The sequence below is a fragment of the Eleutherodactylus coqui genome, chromosome 8 (assembly GCF_035609145.1).
Source record: "Eleutherodactylus coqui strain aEleCoq1 chromosome 8, aEleCoq1.hap1, whole genome shotgun sequence".
NCBI lineage: Eukaryota > Metazoa > Chordata > Amphibia > Anura > Eleutherodactylidae > Eleutherodactylus > Eleutherodactylus coqui.
In genome coordinates, this window is record NC_089844.1 from 5,301,895 (window position 1) to 5,325,127 (window position 23,233).

Below are 23,233 nucleotides of genomic sequence, written 5' to 3' on the forward strand. Positions count from 1 at the left end.
TATATACCTAGAGGCGAGGTAGATTCTCCTCAGTACATACCTAGAGGTGAGGTAGATTCTCCTCAGTACATACCTAGAGGTGAGGTAGATTCTCCTCAGTACATACCTAGAGGTCAGGTAGATTCTCCTCAGTACATACCTAGAGGTCAGGTAGATTCTCCTCAGTATATACCTAGAGGTCAGGTAGATTCTCCTCAGTATATACCTACAGGTCAGGTAGATTCTCCTCAGTACATACCTAGAGGTGAGGTAGATTCTCCTCAGTACATACCTAGAGGTCAGGTAGATTCTCCTCAGTATATACCTAGAGGTGAGGTAGATTCTCCTCAGTATATACCTAGAGGTGAGGTAGATTCTCCTCAGTACATACCTAGAGGTCAGGTAGATTCTCCTCAGTATATACCTAGAGGTGAGGTAGATTCTCCTCAGTATATACCTAGAGGTGAGGTAGATTCTCCTCAGTACATACCTAGAGGTCAGGTAGATTCTCCTCAGTATATACCTAGAGGTGAGGTACCCTTTACTTTTCCTATTTGCATACAGAATCTCAAAGATTATCGGTGTAATCGTGAATTGTTGTGGTTGGACATGAATCTCAAGAAGCCCTGAAGTTATTACGTGTGCAGGAAATCATTTATGTCGGCTTTATGGTTTTTGGAAAAACTACCTTGTGTGTTACGGGAACACACACTCCTGCTATGACCAATCATCACGGGCGGCGGTTTATGGGTCTGACCGTCACTACTCTGGCACGCCAACACCCGGGGCAGACCTATAAGGTTGATTTAGTTCCTGCTTCCCGAATCCTGCATTCGCACTAGATGGAGCCCAAATCACACCTTGTACGGCCCAACACACCTGGCTACCACCAGTGACCGTTTCCAACAGGTAGGTCAGCCACCTTCGATGGACCATGAGTGCCTTAAAGCGTTCAAGTCTAATCAAGTCTTAAATCGTTCTGCTAGAGAAGAGGTCGCCGTGCCCAGAGGGAAATATACGAGAGAGGATTTACGGAAGGTGATGCAAGTACAAAGAGTGTAAAGCTGAAGGGACACAATAAGGGAACATACCAGTCTGCGCGCCGATACGCGGGAGGGGGGGGGGGGGGGGCGCCACAGCCTACGCGCCGATACGCGGGAGGGGCGCCACAGCCTACGCGCCGATACGCGGGGGGGGGGGGGCGCGCCACAGTCTACGCGCCGATACGCGGGAGGGGGGGGGGGCGCCGCAGTCTACGCGCCGATACGCGGGAGGGGGGCGGGGGCGCCGCAGTCTACGCGCCGATACGCGGGAGGGGGGCGGGGGCGCCGCAGTCTACGTGCCGATTCGCGGGGGGGGGGGGGGGCACCGCAGTTTACGCGCTGATACTCCGGGGGGGGGGGGGGGGCACCGCAGTCTACGCTCTGATACTCCGGGGGGGGGGGGGGCACCGCAGTCTACGCTCTGATACTCCGGGGGGGGGGGCACCGCAGTCTACGCTCTGATACTCCGGGGGGGGGGGGGGGCACCGCAGAAAGACCAGCAGCCGAAATTCAATGCCACTACTCGGATCTGACACTTGGGTAAGAACCCACTTTGTTTTAAAGCCTCAGGAGCGCCGCACCCCACTGCCCTTTTTGTGACGTCATTAGGGGCATGGCATTTAATATTTCGGCCATATTTCCCCAGGAGGCGCTCCACTGGGCAAGATATGTCCGTCATGTATAATATCAGGAATACAGGATACCAAACATGATCGGCTGCACGTATTGTGGGGGTTATAGGGAGACTGAGCCGGGTCCGCAGTGTCCACAACATGTGAAGGTCCACCGGAGGTCCCCTCTGACATCCTGGGGGCACAGATCGGAAAAGAAAAAGGTGCAAAACTACATACAAAAAAATTACAGATTACAAAAAAGTTTTTTGTAGCTTTTTACCTCAAAACTGAAAAAGAAAGAAAGGCAGTAAAAAAGAATAAAAAAAAAAAGAAAAAACAGCCCTAGACATCAAGGGGAAAAAAATGCAAAAAAACTAATTTTAGTAGCTGAAGAAAAAAAAAATAAATAGGGCAATTAAAGCCCCCACATGGGTAAGATCCCTAAAAAGTGTCTGGTCCTTAAGGCACAAAACAGCCTGGTCCTTAAGGGGTTAAACGGCCATGTCCCGTATGAATAAGCGCCTGTGTGCAGGGATCGTAGTGTAAGGCGGTTCTCAGGTGAGGCCTGCCACTCAGGACCCCTGGCGACGGCCGGACACAAGTGGGGGACGACGCTCATCTGCGCTCCGCTGTCTCTTCTGGTGACCATCAATAATGCAGACCTGAAAACCCTGTTGTGTTCGGTCACACTGCACGGACCACAGCGGATTCTCCACAACCCCAGCAGTGGCGGCACAGTGGGTAAGCGGAGAACACACTAGCGCACCCTGACTGCCAGCCAACCAGCACCCAGTGACTGCCCCGTGACAGCCAGCCGGTCACCCCATAACCAACCACCTGTTGAACGCCGGCCACCCAGCACCCCCTGACCGCCGGCTGGTACTGTTGTATCTTGTCTCCACCGGAAGTATGGGTGGAGGCAAGGGTTGGCAGTTTGACAGGCAGGTGACGCCCACAGGTCATGATTGGCTGCTGTAGGCTCCGAGAATTAGGTGCCATTCACGTGACTAACACTCACTATCGCTGAGCATTGTCCCTCAGTGCGACCCTGCACTGGACACCGATAGCTCAGACTTCTGCCCGAGCATCTACCCTGTACTGGAGCCCGTTGCCATCACTGTGTCGGTCCTCTGCGGACAAGCAGTGGCTGCGGCACTACCACTACCCCTTAGATGCCGCAGCAGACAGTGGACCACAATTGCTTTCCTGGCCACCTTACCCCACCGCTGCGCTCACATTGTTTCCTGTTCCATGCTGCCCTGCGATAAGCGCTCTTTGGTTCGCCGACACCCCGTGCTGCCCCCTGCTGCCGTGTCTGCGTGCCGCCCCTGCTGCCGTGCCGCCCTGCTGCCGTGCCGCCCCTGCTGCCGTGCCGCCCCTGCTGCCTGCTCCCGCGTCTGCCTGCCATGGATGTTTCACAGCCCCCAGTCCCCGGCGTCCTTGCATGGCTACTGCTTCCAGCTCCGGTTCCTGTACTCTGTTCCCTCTACTTGTGCAAAGCAGCCAATCAGTAACAAGAGGCACGACCCGGCATTAGCTGCTGTCACCACCCTCACATCCGGTGTCGACAAAGTACAAGAGTACCCCGCCAATCACCTGACCGAGGGCCGACCACCCCTCACTGCCCAGCAACCCCCTGATCGCCGGCCAACCACCTTTTGACTGCCTGCTAACTACCGGGCGGCCAACAACCTCTTAACCGCCAGCCGACCAGCTGACTGCCCAGCACCCCGTGACCGCCGGCCGACCAGCCGCCATCTCCACAGGCTGGAGGATAGCGGCAGGAAAGATCGCCTCCGGAAGTGTTGCTTATGTACGCCAGAGGCCATGGCACCGCCTACTGGGCGTGGTCCCTGTTGCTAGGGGTTTCTGTGCGCCGCGGTCCCTCACGTAGAGGACGTCGCGTCACGTGAGGGGAAGCGCTTCCGGCGCAGGCACGTCAGTTCCGGTGATTGTGACGCACTGGGGCTCGGCGGCAGACGGTGATGGCGGACTGCCGAGCGCCGGGTTCTCGCTGGTTCTTCACCCGGGAGCAGCTGGAGAGCAGCCCGTCGCGGCGCTGCGGAGTGGAGGCCGACAAGGAGCTCTCGTACCGGCAGCAGGCCGCCAATCTCATCCAGGACATGGGGCAGCGACTCAACGTGTATCCTTCCTGTCAGCAGGCTGCGGCCTAGTGCCGGCCGGGAAGCCCCCGCCATGCGGCGGCGCTCGGGGCTTCCGGGATCCTGGAGGGTATGACGGTTAGAGGAATTTACGGAAGGTCATCAGAATGTTTATAATGCACGGATTTAGAGGAAAATCCCGTCTGAGCGCCGAGGGGGGCCGGTCGGTGGGGCCGAGGGGGGGCGATCAGGGGGGTTTGGCCGAGGGGGTCGGTGGGGAACGGAGGGGGTCGGCCGAGGGGGTCGGTGGGGATCGGGGGGTTCGGCCGAGGGGGGCCGGTCGGTGGGGATCGGGGGGTTCGGCTGAGGGGGGGCGATCAGGGGGGTTTGGCCGAGGGGGTCGGTGGGGAACGGAGGGGGTCGGTCGGTGGGGATCGGGGGGTTCGGCCGAGGGCCGAGGGGGGCGTGGTCGGGGGTTCGGCCGAGGGGGGCCGGTCGGTGGGACCGGGGGGGTTCGGCCGAGGGGGGGTGGTCGGGGGTTTGCGGAGGGGGCCGGTCGGTGGGACGGGGGGTTCAGCCGAGGGGGTCGGTGGGGAACGGAGGGGGTCGGTCGGTGGGGATCGGGGGGTTCGGCCGAGGGGGGCCGGTCGGTGGGGATCGGGGGGTTCGGCTGAGGGGGGGCGATCAGGGGGGTTTGGCCGAGGGGGTCGGTGGGGAACGGAGGGGGTCGGTCGGTGGGGATCGGGGGGTTCGGCCGAGGGGGGCCGGTCGGTGGGACCGGGGGGGGTTCGGCCGAGGGGGGGTGGTCGGGGATTTGCGGAGGGGGCCGGTCGGTGGGACGGGGGGTTCAGCCGAGGGTGGGCGATCGGGGGGGTTTGGCCGAGGGGGTCGGTCGGTGGGGATCGGGGGGTTTGGCCGAGGGGGAATGGAGGGGGTTGGTCGGTGGGGACCGGGGGGGTTCAGCCGAGGGTGGGCGATTGGGGGGGTTTAGCCGAGAGGGTCGGTCGGTGGGCGATGGGGGGGGTTCGGCCGAGGGGGGGCGATGGGGGGGGGTCGGTCGGGCGATGGGGGGGGGGTTCGGCCGAGAGGGGTCGGTCGGGATCGGGGGGGGTTCGGCCGAGAGGGGTCGGTCGGGATCGGGGGGGTTCGGCCGAGAGGGGTCGGTCGGGATCGGGGGGGTTCGGCCGAGAGGGGTCGGGGGAGTTCGGCCGAGGGGGGCTGGTTGGTTGGGACCGGGGGGTTCGGTCGGTGGGGCCGGGCCGAGGGGGTTGTGGACGGCGGTCTGCAGTATTTGTGGGGGTGTTCCCATGAGTCTTGGCGGCGCTGCCATCAGGCGTTCTGTGAGTGGTAAATGTGTATGACTGCGTCTGTATTTCGGGGGTTATGGCGGTTCTCGGCGTTGTGTAATCTGTGCCGGGGGATGCATTATGGCGGATCTGTGAGGCTGGCACTGATGCGCTCTCTACGCTGCGGGTGCGATGCTTCGGGGTGTATCGCGGAGCACGTGGGAGGAGCGCATGCTATTTCAGTTTTTTTTAAAGCCACAAGTTATTGTCATGCAAACCGCGTCCGTATGAAGGTGCGGCGCAGATTGTGACGTCCCCAGCTGGCAGCGGCTCTCGGAGCATCACACAGCGGGCGGGCCATACGTGAAACCGCGCTAAAGAGTCAGCCCTGAGACGGCGAACGGAGCGTGCGGCTTTGGTCTTCGCTTTATTAATGGCGGCGGGGCGGTCTGGGATTCCGTCTAGGTGCTGACTCGGGACTCGGGTCTGCAGCGCCCCCTGAAGCCTCGTGTAATGGATGTTTAGCGGGGGTCGCCCCCTAGTGGTTCCTCGGGCTGCGCACATGTTGGCGGCTTTGGCTTTTTGTATGAGGTTAGGAATGTGTTTTTGCTTTCTGTCAGCTCTGGCGCCTCTCTGGTCCGCGGGCCCTTCGTTGTATTGCAGTTCAGCCCCCTTCTGTGGCCCCGCATGGTTTCCCACTCGTTTGCCCGTCGCTGCTGTTTTTTGAATGGTATTATTTAATGAAAAGTGTAGAGAAATGGGAAAACAAAAGAAATTCTGCGGTCTTCCGGCGTCTGGTTTCTACGGCAACAAACACGACCTGCTAGCTTTATTCTGCGCTACCAAACTTGTAGTTTATGGAGGTTTTTTGCTGCACTACTTGTATTTTTTTTTCAAAGGTGTTAATTTAAAAAAAATTAATTTAGTGCCGCCATCTTGTGCGCCCAATCCCCTTTTATTCTCCGTCCACAGTTGTGCGCGGCGCGGTCTTTGTGCCCGCCTGTAGTTTGCGGTTGGCACCATTTTGGAATACATGCCACTTTTTTATCGCTTTTTATTGTTTTTGAGACAGACCAAAAAAACACATTCCTGGTGTTCGTAGTTTATTTTTCTGGCAGCGTTCACCGGACGCGGCAAATACTGCGCTACTTTCATAGATGAGGCTTTTTATGGACGCGGCGAAACTAAACGTGTATTTTTTATATTTAGATTTCTATTATAAAATATGGCAAAAGGGTTTTTTAAGTTTTATTACAAATTAGTAAAACCTTTTGATCTTTTTCCTGTTATTTCTGTTTTTCTGTATTGTATGGCGGAGGATTGCCGCACGATCTCCCTCTATACACATCCTGCAGCTGCAGGACAGGCCGGTCATTAAGGGGTTAATGTAGCAGTAAACTTCTGTCTGTTAACCCCTCTTGTATCAGCGGGCACATCGGACGTATTACTTATCCGCCATGCTGATGACAATTGTCAGTTAACGCCTACCCACTCGTAAGTTTAACGTCCTGGGGATAGCGCGAGATCATAAGAGATCTCGCGCTATCCCGCAGCGGGAAGCCGTCTGTCATAGCCGACCTCCCGCTGCAACAGCGGGGGTGCATTGGAGATGTGCCCCCTGCTGTTAACCCCTTCCCTGCCGCAATCTATGTAGATCGCGGCATGGGAAGGATTCACAGAGGGAGCGCGCTCCCTCTATGAAGTTGCCGGGGCTCTCGCGATATAATCACAGAGAGCCCGGCTGGTTGCCATGGCAACAGGATGCCAGATACCGGTGTCCTGTATTGCCAGAGCCTATGATCGCTGTATAAGCGATAAGGCATGGCAGGGCAGTAGCCCTGCAATGCCTTGTGACAGCGATCATCAGTGCTGTGCTGCAAGTCCCTCAGGGACACAAATAGTGTAAAAAAAGATAATAAAAATCAACAAAAAAGTGTAAAAAAACCCCCCTTTTTTTGTGCTTTTTCTCATATTAGCAAAAGAAATTAAAAAGCCCACATATTTGGTATTGTCGCGTCCGTAACAACAGGCACAATTAGATGCACGCAAAAAAGCGTTTAAAAAAACGAGAGGCAAAATGCTCATTTTTAGTGTTTTTGCCTCCCTAAAAACGCAATAAAAGTAATCAAAAAAGCGTTATGTACCCAAAAATGGCACCAATAAAAAACTACAGCTCGCCACGCAAAAAAACAAGCCCTCATACGGCCGCGCCGACGGAAAAATAAAGAAGTCATGGGCTTTTGAAAAATGGAGATGAGAATCCGCCTCCAAATCGTTGTCCTTAAGGGGTTAAAGGCGTCTGTGCAGCCCGTTCCCCTGTGCCGTCCCTGCAGCGTGTGGACGGGGGTCCGAGTATATTCCTGGGGACGGCTCCGGGGCTTCTGGGCTGCAGCAGTGATCGCCCGCCCGTTCGCTCTTAGTCCTTCTCATTTGCTTATGCCCTAAAGGAGCGCGTGTTATGCCGGACGATACCCCAGCGCACCCAGCAGGGGTGCTATGCCTGCATCACGAGACGTGCGCAGGTCTCCAGTCGTTTGGGCGGTTATCATTCCCTTTCACTCGTTTGGGTCCCATCTTTGAGAATCTCACCTGGAAATGAGGGGTCCCCGCTGTGAGCTGCCTGCTCCCCTATGGGGGAACTAGTCCCTTCAGTCACAGTGAGACCCCCAACTATTCCGACTCGCCACTAGAAGGCAATCCTGGGGATGCCAGTGACCCCGCCACAAGTGTGTACAAATGGCGCACATAACAGTGTAATTGCGTATTTCTGGACGCATGGAGAACAATAGGGCTCTTTTGCTGCGCTCTTTTCTGCATGCGTATTCTAAGCCGTGTACTTCCCCAGGTAATATGTGCGGGGGGCGCACCTGGCGCTCTTATATAGAACAACTGAAGGACCACCAGCTCTGGTGCCTGCTCTGGGGAGGTGTACTGCCTGTTGGGGGGTGCTCGCTCTTGAGGGGAGCTGTGTACTCACTCCTGGGGGTGGGTTGGAGTGGGAGTTGCTTGCCCTTGGGGGTGGGAAAGTGTGTACTCTCACGCAGGGGTGCTCGTTCTTGGCGGGGGTGGGAAAGTGTGTACTCGATCTTGGGGGGGGGAGTGTGTACTCGATCTTGGGGGGGGGGAGTGTGTACTCGCTCTTGGGGGGGGGGGGTGTACTCGCTCTTGGGGGGGGGAGCGTGTACTCGCTCTTGGGGGGGGGAGCGTGTACTCGCTCTTGGGGGGGGGGGAGCGTGTACTCGCTCTTGGGGGGGGAGCGTGTACTCGCTCTTGGGGGGGAGCGTGTACTCGCTCTTGGGGGGGAGCGTGTACTCGCTCTTGGGGGGGAGCGTGTACTCGCTCTTGGGGGGGGGAGCGTGTACTCGCTCTTGGGGGGGGGAGCGTGTACTCGCTCTTGGGGGGGGGGAGCGTGTACTCGCTCTTGGGGGGGGGGAGCGTGTGCTCGCTCTTGGGGGGGGGAGCGTGTGCTCGCTCTTGGGGGGGGGGAGCGTGTGCTCGCTCTTGGGGGGGGGAGCGTGTGCTCGCTCTTGGGGGGGGAGCGTGTGCTCGCTCTTGGGGGGGGAGCGTGTGCTCGCTCTTGGGGGGGGAGCGTGTGCTCGCTCTTGGGGGGGGAGCGTGTGCTCGCTCTTGGGGGGGGAGCGTGTGCTCGCTCTTGGGGGGGGAGCGTGTGCTCGCTCTTGGGGGGGGAGCGTGTGCTCGCTCTTGGGGGGGGAGCGTGTGCTCGCTCTTGGGGGGGGAGCGTGTGCTCGCTCTTGGGGGGGGAGCGTGTGCTCGCTCTTGGGGGGGGAGCGTGTGCTCGCTCTTGGGGGGGGAGAGCGTGTGCTCGCTCTTGGGGGGGGAGCGTGTGCTCGCTCTTGGGGGGGGAGCGTGTGCTCGCTCTTGGGGGGGGAGCGTGTGCTCGCTCTTGGGGGGGGAGCGTGTGCTCGCTCTTGGGGGGGGGAGCGTGTGCTCGCTCTTGGGGGGGGGGAGCGTGTGCTCGCTCTTGGGGGGGGGAGCGTGTGCTCGCTCTTGGGGGGGGGAGCGTGTGCTCGCTCTTGGGGGGGGGAGCGTGTGCTCGCTCTTGGGGGTGGGGGGAGCGTGTGCTCGCTCTTGGGGGGGGGAGCGTGTGCTCGCTCTTGGGGGGGGGAGCGTGTGCTCGCTCTTGGGGGGGGGGGAGCGTGTGCTCGCTCTTGGGGGGGGGGAGCGTGTGCTCGCTCTTGGGGGGGGGGAGCGTGTGCTCGCTCTTGGGGGGGGGAGCGTGTGCTCGCTCTTGGGGGGGGGAGAGCGTGTGCTCGCTCTTGGGGGGGGGAGCGTGTGCTCGCTCTTGGGGGGGGGAGCGTGTGCTCGCTCTTGGGGGGGGGGAGCGTGTGCTCGCTCTTGGGGGGGGGAGCGTGTGCTCGCTCTTGGGGGGGGGGAGCGTGTGCTCGCTCTTGGGGGGGGGGAGCGTGTGCTCGCTCTTGGGGGGGGGGAGCGTGTACTCGCTCTTGGGGGGTTTGCTCGCTCTTGGGGGGCGCACTTGCTCATGGGAGTGTGTACTCGCTATTGGGTGGGGTTGCTTGCTCTTGGGGGTGGGAAAGTGTTTACTCGCTCTTGGGGGGGGGGGGGTTCTCACGCTAGATGGGGGAGGGTGTACTCGCGTTTCTGGGGTGCGCTCGCTCTTTGGGGGGGTGAAGTGTGTACTTGCTATTGGGTGGGGGTGCTTGCTCTTGGGTGTGGGAAAGTGTGTACTGGCTCTTGGGGGGGTGCGCGCTCTGGGGGGGTGGAGGGTGCGCTTGCTTTAGGGTGGGGGGGTGTGCTCGCTCTAGGTAGGGGGAGGGTGTGTGCTCGCTCTAGGAAGGGAAGGTGCGCTTGCTCTAGGAGGCTGGAGGGTGTGCTTGCTCTAGGAGGGGCGTTTCCTTTGTTCTTCACCTCCTGTCTTCATACCAGCGGTTCCTTTCCTTAAGCAGCCTGTGCAGCTCGCAGCTGACCATCAACACCGCCATTGTTTACATGCACCGCTTCTATATGCATCATTCTTTTACCAAATACCACAGAAATGTAAGTACTGAAGAGCAGGGAAAGCTGTAAATGTGATCATATAAGGGAGATGGAATAAATCCTCCACAGCGCCACCTATTGAAAGGCAGCATTCCTTCGAGTCAAAGTGGGACTTTTTATACAAGTCTTGTTACAATGACTGGGAATCAAAAGCAATGCCAGACCCCATGTACATACAGCTGTTTCCGGGTTATTGCCCATCATCAGTGTACAGTAGGAGTCTGGCATTGCTTTTGATTCCCAGTCATTGTAACAAGACTTGTATAAAAAGTCCCACTTTGACTCGAAGGAATGCTGCCTTTCAATAGGTGGCACTGTGGAGGATTTATTCCATCTCCCTTATTTGCATATTACCCAGAGGAGCGGGCATGGCCATTTGAGTCTCCTCACTTAGTTTATAGTATATAGTTGATAAATGTCATCGTAATGGCAGCGACCCGCAGGGTACAGCCGGCACATTGTTCTTGCCACAGTGGTCCTGTTGAAATGAAGGGCATGGCAGTGAGCGGTGAGGGGCCCAGCGGTGGGACCCCCGCATGTAGTGATGGCTCTTGTTCTTCTCCGCAGATAATGTCTCCTACTGCATTGTTCCTGGCTGCTAAGGTGGAGGAACAGCCTCGTAAACTTGAACACGTCATTAAAGTCTGTCATGCTTGTCTTAATCCAATCGATCCACAGCTGGACACAAAAAGCGATGTAAGTGAACCTCCTTTATGTTAGATACCTGCTGACCTACCCTCCGGTGTGTGTGTGTGTGTGTGTGTGTGTGTGTATGTGGGGCCCTCCTGACCCCTCCAGTGTGTGTGTGTAGGGGAGGTGGCCCTCCGTTGTGTGTGTGTGTGTGGGGGGGTGGCCCTCCTGACCCCTCCGGTGTGTGTGTGTGTGTGTGGGGGGTGGCCCTCCCGACCCCTCCGGTGTGTGTGTGTGGGGGGCGGGGGGGTTGTCCCTCCTGACCCCTCCGGTGTGTGTGGGGGGGGGGGGTTGTCCCTCCTGACCACTCCGGTGTGTGTGTGGGGGGGTTGTCCCTCCTGACCCCTCGGGTGTGTGTGTGTGGGGGGGTTGTCCCTCCTGACCCCTCGGGTGTGTGTGTGGGGGGGGTTGTCCCTCCTGACCCCTCCGGTGTGTGTGTGTGGGGGGGTTGTCCCTCCTGACCCCTCCAGGTGTGTGTGTGTGTGGGGGGGGGTGTCCCCCCTGACCCCTCCGGGGTGTGTGTGTGTGGCCCTCCTGACCCCTCCGGTGTGTGTGTGTGGGGGGGGGGGGGGGGCTTCCTGACCCCTCCGGTGTGTGTGTGTGTGTGGGGGGGTGGCCCTCCTGACCCCTCCGGTGTGTGTGTGTGTGTGTGGGGGGGGGGCCCTCCTGACCCCACTGGTGGGTGTGTGTGTGGGGGGGGGGCCCTCCTGACCCCACTGGTGGGTGTGTGTGTGGGGGGGGGGGTGGCCCTCCTGACCCCTCTGGGGGGGGGGGGGGGTGGCCCTCTTGACCCCTCCGGTGTGTGTGTGGGGGGGGCCTCCGACGGCAGATAAGGATCAGGCAGTTGGATTTCAGCATGCCCCATCCTTTAGTTGTTGCGCTCACTCACTGTATATACGAGGTCGTCTTCGTTCTTTGCTCTTCTCTGTTATTGCATTTTTTCTTGTTTTTTCTAGGCTTACCTGCAACAAGCGCAAGAGCTGGTAATACTTGAAACTGTTCTGCTGCAGACCTTAGGTATCTATCACCCCCTCACCCCATTGTATTGATTCATGGATGAAATTTCAGAGACCCCCAAGTTCTTTATATTGGATGAAAAGCGGTTGTCCCCCCTTTAGGCTGGCCGTCCACCGGCGAGGTGTCATTGCGAGACCTGCGGCAATATATCACATGTGGCGCTCGCATGACGCACTTTTCATAGGGACTATGGAAAGCGCTGCCTACTGCTAACGGGCGGAGAATCAGAGAGATGCCGCGATTCTCCGCAGTGAGCCTATCATTAATATAGGCAGATAGCAGAGACCTTGTGCTCCACACTCCTTCCCCACGGCGGAATATTGCTAGCAGTCTTAGCTGTTTTACTGCAGGAAGCAGACAGTGCCGAACATTGTGTAGTGGCCCAAGTTGGTACTGCAGGCAGAGTCTTATTGAAGTGAATGAGTCTCATCCTGTGGTATCAACCTGGACGACTGCGCAATGTACAGCGCTGTCTGCTTCCTGCAGAAAAACGGCTAGAAGTGGGACCACCCCTTTACAGGCTATGGACAAACTGGGCATGAAAAAAGGGATTTTCATACTGCAGTTTTCATTCCTTTTTAGACCCCTGATGGGTGTGCGGGGGTCTCTCCTAGTGATTATTGCTGTGAGGATGCTGCTGCCTTCATTAGTACTTGTGTATTGGCACACTTCCGGACTGATTGCTGTTTCTCTCTTCCCCCTGGTGATCCCCCTCACCCCTGCCAGGTTTGCAGTGCATGCTCTGTGTACATTGATATATGCCTGTGTGATCTGCCCACACTGATGACTCGGATGCGTCGCTGTCTGATCTGTACACACAGAAGGTGGGGGGATGACAGAACCAGGCGGAGTGTTGTCCGCTTCAACAGGACAGCCCGCTAGATAAAGGAGAAACTTTAGAAAGCTGTCCAAATATCCCCTGACCCAACGGGCAGTGTCTGTCCGGAGTGATGGCTGTGGGGTCCCTAACTGCATAGAAGTGATGGAAATGTGTGGCGACTAATGGCATGGACTCCGGCCACGTTTTTCTAAAGTCGCTCTTGTCTTTGTTCCACAGGCTTCGAGATCACTATCGAGCATCCCCACACAGATGTCGTTAAATGCACCCAATTAGTCCGAGGTTTGTAGTCAGTACTGGGTTATCTGGGGGGCAGTTTTTGGCAGCCGCCTCTAGTGCGCCTGTACCAGCGCCATCGCCTTCTTTCTGATGTGTAACTTCTGTTTTTGTCTTCTTTTGCAGCAAGCAAGGATTTGGCCCAGACCTCCTATTTCATGGCTACCAACAGGTGGTTATCCGAACCTTTGTTGCACTGTCACAGCACGCTATACCTTTCTTTACTGCAGGGTCCCCTTCCTGTGTGCATGGGGGTTGTGGGCCGCCTCCATGGCCCGGCCTCTGGCGCCCCCTACGGTCTTTGGGCCTTTGACACACAGGGGAGGATTGCACAAGAAGAAAATGTAGTGTTGCTTTCTGATGAGTTTCTTGATTCTGAGTGCATTTACTAAACTGGTAGCCCCGAGTAGCATCTAAAGAACTAAACTTTACCCCCAGAGCGCCTCGGTAAGTATGAAGCTCCTTCACCTTCTACATCCGTGTAATAAGCTAACTCTGTCATCTGATAAACGTGCATTGCCATTCTTTTCAAACCAACTATACGTCAAAGATGGAACTGGAGATCGGCTGGTCCTCCTCCACGCGGTGCGGCCACGAGCGGCTGGGCCCACGCTCTGCGCTATTAATCACAACTCTTCTTTGTTTTCCCAGGAGGTTGGCGACTTGTTAATCTGCTGCCATTTTTAGTTTTCAGCAGTGACAGATTGGTCTTCCCCTGGATGGTGTCGCCATCTTGCTCTGAGCTCACAGCGGGCAGTCGTCTCCCGCTGGAGCTTATTGATGCCATGCCAGTGCCCATCCTGCAGCAGCGTGGGGGGGGGGGGGGGGGGGCGAATTGGTTTTGCCCCAAATGATGTTTATTTTAAAGGTTCCCCTTGTGAAGCTTCGCTTCCATCTGCTCTCTGTTCTCCGGGGGTCTCCTGAAATATGTTGACCAGCATTTGGTTTAGTTGGTTTGAAATGGTTTAATGTGCTATTTCTGCTTTGTGATTTTCGATTACAGGTGAATTTGCTCGACACGTCAATTACAGAAAGTGCGATCTAATGCATTTGGATTCACTTTGGTCACTTAAAGGGGTAATTTGGTCAAAAGCAGTTGTCACCTGTTCACTAAATAGGTAATGCTAGATTGTTGGGGTCTCACCCTGGACTCTGCTGGCCCCAGTACCAGGAGGCACAGACCGTGGAGCATACACCCTGCTGCTCAGAGACAGTAGGAGTAATGGGAGTGTGCCTCCTAGCCCTGGACGCTGCTGGCCCCAGTACCACTGCCAGGAGGCGCAGACCGTGGAGCATGCACCCTGCCGCTCAGACAGTAGGAGTAATGGGAGTGTGCCTCCTAGCCCTGGACTTGTGGCCTCAGTACCAGGAGGCACAGACCGTGGAGCATGCACCCTGCCGCTCAGAGACAGTAGGAGTAATGGGAGTGTGCCTCCTAGCCCTGGACTTGTGGCCTCAGTGCCAGGAGGCACAGACCGTGGAGCATGCACCCTGCCGCTCAGACAGTAGGAGTAATGGGAGTGCTCCTCCTAGCCCTGGACTTGTGGCCTCAGTGCCAGGAGGCACAGACCGTGGAGCATGCACCCTGCCGCTCAGACAGTAGGAGTAATGGGAGTGCTCCTCCTAGCCCTGGACTTGTGGCCTCAGTGCCAGGAGGCACAGACCGTGGAGCATGCACCCTGCCGCTCAGACAGTAGGAGTAATGGGAGTGTGCCTCCTAGCCCTGGACTTGTGGCCCCAGTGCCAGGAGGCACAGACCGTGGAGCATACACCCTGCCGCTCAGACAGCAGGAGTAATGGGAGTGCTCCTCCTAGCCCTGGACTTGTGGCCCCAGTACCAGGAGGCACAGACCGTGGAGCATGCACCCTGCCGCTCAGACAGTAGGAGTAATGGGAGTGCTCCTCCTAGCCCTGGACTCTGCTGGCCCCAGTACCACTGCCAGGAGGCACAGACCGTGGAGCATGCACCCTGCCGCTCAGACAGTAGGAGTAATGGGAGTGCTCCTCCTAGCCCTGGACTTGTGGCTCAGGGTGACCGGTGGTGATACCAGCGATCTGGCACTTGTCCGTTGAATAGCTGATGTTCTTCTGGCCGGACTACCTCTTTAATTGGGTTATTTGCTCTGCTGCCTCAACCCAGAACAAGTATGCAGGTTCCCTGCAGACTCTGCCACGTGCGCAGTTGTTGCCTCAGCGACGGTCCCGCCCGCCATCGTCCGCCTGCGCCACTTGTCACATTGTTTTAGAATGTGTTCACATGCGACAGATTTATCGCAGCAATTCCTGTGACTGTTTTGTTCACCTGAATGGGGTTTGCAAAAATGCTTCCGCCGGGCGCCAAGCGATCCTACTCATCTGCCGGCTGTGACCTTGCACTTTAACCCTTTCCAATCCACTATCTGATGTCTAAAGACATTCTGATTGAAGGCTGAACAGCTTTCGATGTTGGAGGACGTCCGGCAGGGTATTCTTACTGTATATTACTGGCCGCTCTGTTGTCGGGGGCCTCTCCAGCATGTCCCATACCACAGTACTGGCTCTAGCCAGCAGATGGCGCCATTGTATAATGGCAGAAAGAGAAAACCCCCCTAGGAAACCCTGACTCCAAAATTGGATTGCAAAGGGTTAATGGATGATAGGACTATTAAGCCACATTTACTCCGGCGAGGGCGGTGCCATTGGGTGTTTTTTTTGCCAAAAAATAGGACCAAATTAATAGTTTGTTTTTTTTCACATCACTGCCCGAAGAAACTCCTCATGTTAATAGAGCCGCTTACAGTAATGGGGTCTGTGGGCATCTCGCAGTGCCTTGGGGCTTCCCACGAGCCGCTTACCTCCCACTGTAATCCCGATGAGTAGGGGATGCTGACGCCTTGCTGCTTCAGACCTGTTGTTGACTCTTGTGTTGCACATTTCATATACTTTGCTTTGTATTTTAAGGGGACTCTATCATCGGGGATGGATGGAGCTTTTGGGTCTTCACTCTTGCCCGGCAATCATCGGTATCATCAGCATCTGCCTGATTTCTGGTTGGAAATATTGCTGCACAAAGACTATGTTTCCATAAGGTAGTGCCGGTCACACTGACTGCAGTGATCTGTGCAGGAGTTGGGGAGAAACGTGTATTATATCAGTAGCAGCCAGTCCCAGAACTAGTCCTGAATATTCATGAGCTGCAGCCACACCCACCCTGCCCTGCAGCCAATGAATGGCAGTGATCTCTGCTCAGTAATAAGCAGACAGCCAGTGGGCGGGGCTGGATGCAGCTCGTGATTATGAAGGACTACTTTCTGTAATAAAATGTAAGTTTCTCCCAAACCCCTGCACTGATGCACACAGCAGACGCAGGAGGGGCGCACAAAGATGGCGATGGTCTCTTTAACCCCTTCTCATTCCAGGACGTACCCTGGAGCGTCGGGGTACGTATGAAGAGAGGTTGTGGGGCGACCTCTCTTCATACAGCGCGGACGTCAGCTGTTGATTACAGCTGACACCCGCGGGCAATAGCTGCAATCGGCAGTACGGCCAATCACGGCTATTAACCCTTTAAATGCCGCTGTCAATTCTAACAGCAGCATTTAAATCCCCCGAAAGATGTGAGATCGGGAGAGCCGTGCAGGTGTCATGGCTTAAAGGTCCCAGGGCTGCCCCGTGGGGTGGCTTGATAGGCTACCTGTCAGAATGCAGTATGACGTAATGCTATAGCATTACGTCATACTGCAGGAGCGATCAAAGCATCGCTGGTTGTAGTCCCCCAGGGGGGCTTAAAAGAAAAGTAAAAAAATAAAGTTTTATTAATTGTAAAACAAATAAGTAATAAAAGTTTAAATCCCCCCCCCCCTTTTGCCATATCTATAATTAAAAAGTCTAAATCATAAAATAAAAATACATATTTGGTATCACCGCGTCCGTAAAAGTCCGATCTAGTAAAGTAGTGCATTATTTACCCCACACTGAACGTCGTCCGAAAAAAAAACCCGCCAGAAATGCACTTTTTCAGTCACCCTGTCTGCCAGAAAAAAACACAATAAAAAGCGATCAAAAAGTCAAACGTATTCTGAATTGGTACTAATGGAAACTACAGAACGTCCCGCAAAAAATGAGCCCTCGCTCCGCCGACAAAAAAATTAAAAAGTTATCGCGCGCAGAAGGTGGCGGCAGAAAATAATTGGGAAAAAACTAAATGTCTTTGAAAAAAAAATAGTATAGTAAAAAACCGCTCCAAGTTTGGGATCGTAGGAATCGCACCGACCCAGAGAGTAAAGTCAGGAGGTCATTTTTGTTGCAGTTTGTGCGCCTTAGAAACAAGACGCACCGAGAGATGGCGGAATGTCTGGGGGTTTTTCATTTTATGCCACAATTTTTTTAACGTTTTTCAGTACATTAAATGGCATCACTGAAACATACAACTTGTCCCGCAAAAAACCACCCGGCGACGGATATATGAAGGAGTTATAAAGGAAGAAACGAAAATGGGAAAAAAGGGGGGCGCGTCATTAAGGGGTTAAAGCACCTAGTTCTGCTACTGATCAGTTGATTGCTGCTGGTCCGTCGGCTGCAGCCCGTGCGTGTAACTGGGAGTCCGGCTAGCAGAGGTTACTGAACACATTCTAGTCTGCGGACGGGCAGCGGGGCCCTTGGCTACACTTCCTGGTTGCACCTGCTGCTATTTAAAGAGATCGTACGAAATTTTAAAAAATGAGCTCGGAAGTGTGATAAAGTAAGGCTGACCGGCGCTGAGGCCACAACGCGCTTGGTGTACCTCGCTGTAAGGCGTCGCACTTTTAACCTTGCGACTTGAGATGCGAGCGCCGTGTGCTTTTGCTTCTCTGCATTTATGTTTGGGGGATTTTTCATGTAGCAAGCAATCGCTTCCAATAGTTGCAATGGCAAAAAATCGCATCGCAGGACGCCAAGGGGGGTGCAGGCTTTACTATGTTATAAGGATGTGGTACTATTGGGAGACTTTACCAGAAATCGCCCAAAGGGAGGCAGGGCAGACATCACTGGAAGAGAACAATCATTCATGCGAATAAACACATAAACTCCATCCCGTCGGGCGTGAAAATCCAGGTTCACAATGACGTCACTTATCGGGGGAACCAAAGACTGCAGCGACCATTGAAGCGGTGTAAAAGTCATTGCTCAAGCCGAGAGAAGGAGCTGCCGAGGGCGCTCGCGTGGCGGGCGCGGGCTGCCGAGGGCGGGCTGCCGAGGGCGCTCGCGTGGCGCCAAGGACAGAAGTTACCTGCCGCGCTGCTTTCTCACTAGCTTTTATGAGATTGTCACATCCAGAAACATACAGATGACCTCAGTGTAACGTGGCTCGCTAACTGGGGACCATCGGTGTTACCGGGGGGCTGTCGGCACAAGAGAAGACCCAGAACGCTTCTGTACTCCCTTCAGTTATGATCGTGTCCCTTTAAATGAGATTTCCTCTATTACTCTGTGCATCTGGTTGTGCGGGGCGCCCTCACTAATACTTTCTCTCTTCCTTTCCCCTTTGTGTATTTTCAGTCTCCACCTCACAACGTTCTGCCTTCAGTACAAGCCCACGGTGATCGCGTGTGTCTGCATCCACCTGGCCTGCAAGTGGTCCAACTGGGAGATCCCCGTGTCTACAGGCGGCAAGCACTGGTGGGAATACGTGGACCAGACGGTGACACTGGAACTACTGGATGGTAAGACGTTACCGATATGTGCAGGCTTGTTGTCGCCGCTTTCTTGAGGTCCTTTTAGCCGAGGATTGTTTGAATGCGCCAGTGACGCTCGCTCTGGTTACATCATTGGCTCATTCAAACGAGAATCCTTCAGTCTTTCGCACGCACCGTATAGGTGAGCGACTGAACAACTGCGGTTTGAACCAAATAGTAAGTGACGATTTTTATGCTTAAAATAGACGATGAACGAAAAGTGACCGTTGGCGGACATTTATACCAAACGTTTTGTGAGGGATAGTCGTTCTGTCTGAAGGCCCCTTTAACACACGATGCTCTTAAAGGGAACCAACAGCAGCGCAACAGTAATGAAGAGTCCATCTTCTCATACTTATCTTGCAATCCCTGTGAATAAAAGTTTTCCTGCATATCAGCAGTTTGAAAGTTTCCCGCACTGCATGTAAATGATGCAGAGTGGTCCGATGGGGGCGTACAGGCTCGCCTGCTCTGACGTGGATGACCCCGTAGGCATCATCCACACACTGCGGCAGCGTGAGGTCAGCTAAACTGTCCCGTTTCTGGGCAAAATCGAGGAGCTTACCTGCGCTTGTGCCAATAGCTGACCTCGCGGTGCCGGCGTGAGACTTTGTCGCGGTGTCTGGATGACTCCTACTACGTCCGAGGAGGCGAGAGGGATGGACATGGGATGGTCCAGTCTGCACATCGGCCCACTATTACGGACGCATGCTTTTATCCACAGTGATGGCAAAATAGAGAGACTGTTGGTTTACTTGGCTACAATCTGCTGAGGGCTCCCTTTAAAGTGTAACTAAAGTTTCAGAAAACTTCTGCTATGTTGTAAGTTTTGGTCGGTGATGTAGGTGCTCCGCCAGTAGCAATCAGCTGAGCACTGCGCCCCGTCAGCGCTTTATGGACTACATAAACATTCTGTTGAGCCTGTACACCTTTTTGAATAGAGCCCACTCAGATGAGCACTTGAACTCTTTTGTTTTGGTCTCGGGGGCGGGACCTCATCTATCAAAAGTGTCAAAGGTTTTCTGAAAGTTTACTTCCCCTTGGAGCAGTAGCTCTCCGCTCTCCTGATGTTTTAGTAAATACTTGAATTTCTCTTAATCTTAAGCATAATTTCTTAGACCTCTGCATTGTGCTGCTCCTCTGTTATTCCTCCTGCAAATGTCTGTATAATTTGACAACTGTGTGTTACCATTGTTCTTGTCCCTACATAGCCATGTCCAGTCATTCTTGGATCCCCAGATTACCAGGTAGTATGGTGATACCCAGCTGTCAGTTTATTCACACATTTCCAGGAGGGATAACAGAGGGAACAGCCCAATGCTCCAAAATTGTTCTATGGGGAATAGAAATCTTTCCGAGGACGGGCGGCAGGTCAGGAGAGTTGTCAGGTTACTTCAGCGCTTTGGTTTCGCCTTTCATACAAGTGTTTGCTCTTTTCAGAACTGACACATGAATTTCTGCAAATTCTCGAGAAGACGCCAAGTCGGTTGAAGAAGATTCGAAACTGGAGGGTAAAGCTGTTAAATAACGCTGCACTGTGGGGCTTAGAGTTACACATGCTCCTCTTGTATTTGCTCATCCTGAGCTTCCTGCATTCACACCCATAGCAAATTCTATCCTATGGAGAAGGAACAGGCATGATGCACGGACTGTAAATGGTGGAGTCCAGGACCGATTACCTTGTAGTAATGGGCACCCGGCGGGGCAGGAGCCGGTGACTTACCTCTAACTGTAAACACATAGTTACACAGTCCAGCACGTTTGTTTCCTGCCACCACTTCTTTATATTCAACAGGCTGTCTTGTTCTTTTTTTTTTTGTAATTTAGGCCTCTCAGGCGGCTGCAAGAAAACCCAAGTCTGATGGTCAGCTGGACAGCGCGCTGCTTAATTCTTCACTGGCCCCGAACTCTCTTTTGGTGGACCCTGTAGCCGGTATCGCTGCAAGTACCAGTTTTCCGAAAGCATCGACATCTGCATTTCCTGCATCGGTAGCGCTGAACTCAGGAAGCATGCCTATTCCGGCAGCCCATAGCGCGGAGGAGCTGGCCATACTGGCAATGCCTGGTACTTCTTATACAATGGCATCTCATCATGAATGGCCTCAACATCCAGACCAACCCAGGTCAGACCAAGTGTATGGCCAGAAACAGGAGAGCTCCCTCCCGCCTGCTCCGTTCAATATGACTGCGGTTCAGCTTCACCCCGGCCTACATCATCGCTCCGAGAAGGCGTCTGAGCATTCGGTTAGGGCCGAGCATGCGCACAAGTCATCGAGCGGCAAACACCACGGACAGATTTATGCTCCTTCAGTAACCATGTCTCATAAAATGTCTTTGGACAAGTATCGGGAAAAACGTAAACTTGAAACTGTTGATTTAGATGTTCGAGATCAGATGCCAACAGTCCATGCGGCGGAGCAGCATAAAAAACACAGCCAAGCGTCCGGCGGCTCGGTGACCTCCCCGATCAAGATGAAGATTCCACTTGCCAGTACTGAAAAGATGGAGAAACATTCTTCTGAGAAGAAAGATAAAAGCGGCTCCCTGAAGCTGCGGATACCCATCCCCCCGACGGAGAGAGCCTCCAGCAAAGAGGACTTGAAAATGAAAATTAAGGTTTCTTCTGCGGACAGACACAGCTCATCCGACGAGGGCAGCGGAAAGAGTAAGCACTCGAGTCCGCACATGAGCAAAGAACACAAGGACAAGCACAATTCTTCCAACAGACACCACAGCAGCCACAAGCACTCACATTCGCACTACAACAGTGTGAGCAGCAATAAGCTTTGTATGGACGGACTGCCTACTACTGTTTTACGGAGTCCCGTTGGGGTGCCCAACGATGGTGGTACTTCGAGCTCCAGCTCTTCAAGGAAGAGGCCACATTCCAATGACGCCTCTTACAACCACCACTCCAAAATGAGCAAAAGTTCCAAAAGTTCAGGTACTAGTTCTTCCTCTGTTAAGCAGTATGTATCCTCTCACAACACTGTTCTTAACCATCCCTTACTCCCTCCTCCCCCTGTCACATACCAGGTGGGCTACGGGCATCTCAGCACCCTCGTGAAACTGGACAAGAAGCCAGTGGAGAGCAACGGCCCTGATGCCAGTCACGAGTACGGTGCCAACAGCCAGCATATGGACTACAAAGATACTTTTGACATGCTCGATTCGCTGTTAAGTGCCCAAGGAATGAACATGTGATTAGTGCTCCTCATTTTATGCCCCACCCTCCAGTGCGTGCGTGCGTGTGTGTACATATATATATATAAATATATATAATATATTTTCTTTTTTTAATTTAAAACCAGAATCAGTTAGTATGGAGAGACGTCTTCTCTAACTCGGTGACGCCCGTCGCCACACTTTCAATACATTTATAAGTGCTGCTTTTATCCCTCGCTCTGAAAAAAGAGATTTAGTGAAATGTCGATCTCCACATACGATAGTGTTATGAAAAATACTGTAATCGCATGAAAGGTGCAAAATCTCAGTGTTTCTTAGCATTCTATGAACAGACGGATGGATGTTTGCTCCAAGCCCCGTCTGATCCGCCTTGTTGCAGCCGGAGGCGCTTTGTGTACGTTTCCTGGACGAGTGCAAATCTTCTAATTTTTTTTTTTTTTTGCCCCTTTTCTTTTTTTTTTTTTTGTATATTTAAGCTGTATGTATGATATGCATGTCTCCTAGATAAAGGGATGGAAAAGGCTTCTACAGACAACTGTTTACATGACGGTGGAGAAGAAAATGTACATACGTTTTTGTATGTTTAGATATAACCATACGATACTCAGGTTTGGCGCTGCTTGTAAGAATAACAATATACAGATTAACTTTATTTTATCTCTTTGTCAAAGACCATCGACCTACTAAACAAAAGAAAGCGATGGCTTTGTCGACGTTCTCCTAACAATCCTTTCTGTGCCGCAGCGGTCTGCACCTAGTTTGCTGGTCTTTGTCGCACTAGAACGGTGAAACTGTAAGGCCTTAATGGGGATCGGCTGAAAACCACTAAAAGAGGACATTTTATCGTAAGACCGTGAGGCAATCAAAGACCCGAACAGTCACCACAATGGCAATAGAGGGGGGAGTGTGGTGCCTCCGTCTGGTGACCGCCTGCCGCTCGCCACGTTTGGTCCTCAGGGTTTACGAAGGAAATGCGAAAAAAATAAATACAATTTAAAAACCAAGTTTACATAATCTTTTGCTGTGAAGTGCATTAAGTGTTCATCGGCTGATGCAGTAATCTAGACAGAAAGCCGCTCCGTAATGGTAATTGTAGGTTCATGTCATAAAATAGTGGGGAACCCCCTAAAACCTTCTGAGTAGTGAAGGGTCGGGTTAGTGTCTTGCTGTTCTCCGACACCAGAGGCTATCTTCTAGTTACGGGGATCACTGTTGCTCTTGTGTCCGAATGTACATGTCTATATGCCAATTATTTTTCTTCCTTTCCGAATAAATGCAATCTTCACACGGAGTGCGCCCGCGCCGATGTTCTCTTTATTCCTGCTTATCTTCATCACTGATCGGTCTTTTCTGGTGTCGGAGCAGCTCGAGGATCTGGCGTTTGTACATGGTGCGTGCCGCTTCCATCCGGATCATTCTCAGCGTCTTCACAGGAGCCGCCTCCTGTATTTGTACTTGCTGCTGACAGTAAAGGGTATATTAGTATGTGGAGA

At 54.1% G+C, this 23,233-nt stretch overlaps 1 protein-coding gene across 2 annotated transcripts; it reads left to right on the top strand.

Moving 5' to 3' along the window:
* Positions 1–3,584: 3,584 nt before the first annotated feature.
* On the top strand, positions 3,585–23,031 carry CCNT2 (cyclin T2). 2 transcript variants are annotated; one of them, XM_066575139.1, is made up of 10 exons: positions 3,585–3,779; positions 9,959–10,040; positions 10,608–10,736; positions 11,687–11,747; positions 12,805–12,867; positions 12,988–13,033; positions 18,379–18,542; positions 19,995–20,065; positions 20,382–21,498; positions 21,591–23,031. In XM_066575139.1, exons 1-10 carry the CDS (start codon positions 3,622–3,624, stop codon positions 21,656–21,658), a joined length of 1,959 nt encoding a protein of 652 aa, XP_066431236.1. In that variant the 5' UTR covers positions 3,585–3,621; the 3' UTR covers positions 21,659–23,031. The 2 variants fall into 2 exon arrangements, with proteins under 2 accessions (XP_066431236.1, XP_066431235.1); XM_066575138.1 differs by having other exon boundaries at positions 20,382–23,031.
* The last annotated feature ends 202 nt before the right edge of the window (positions 23,032–23,233 follow it).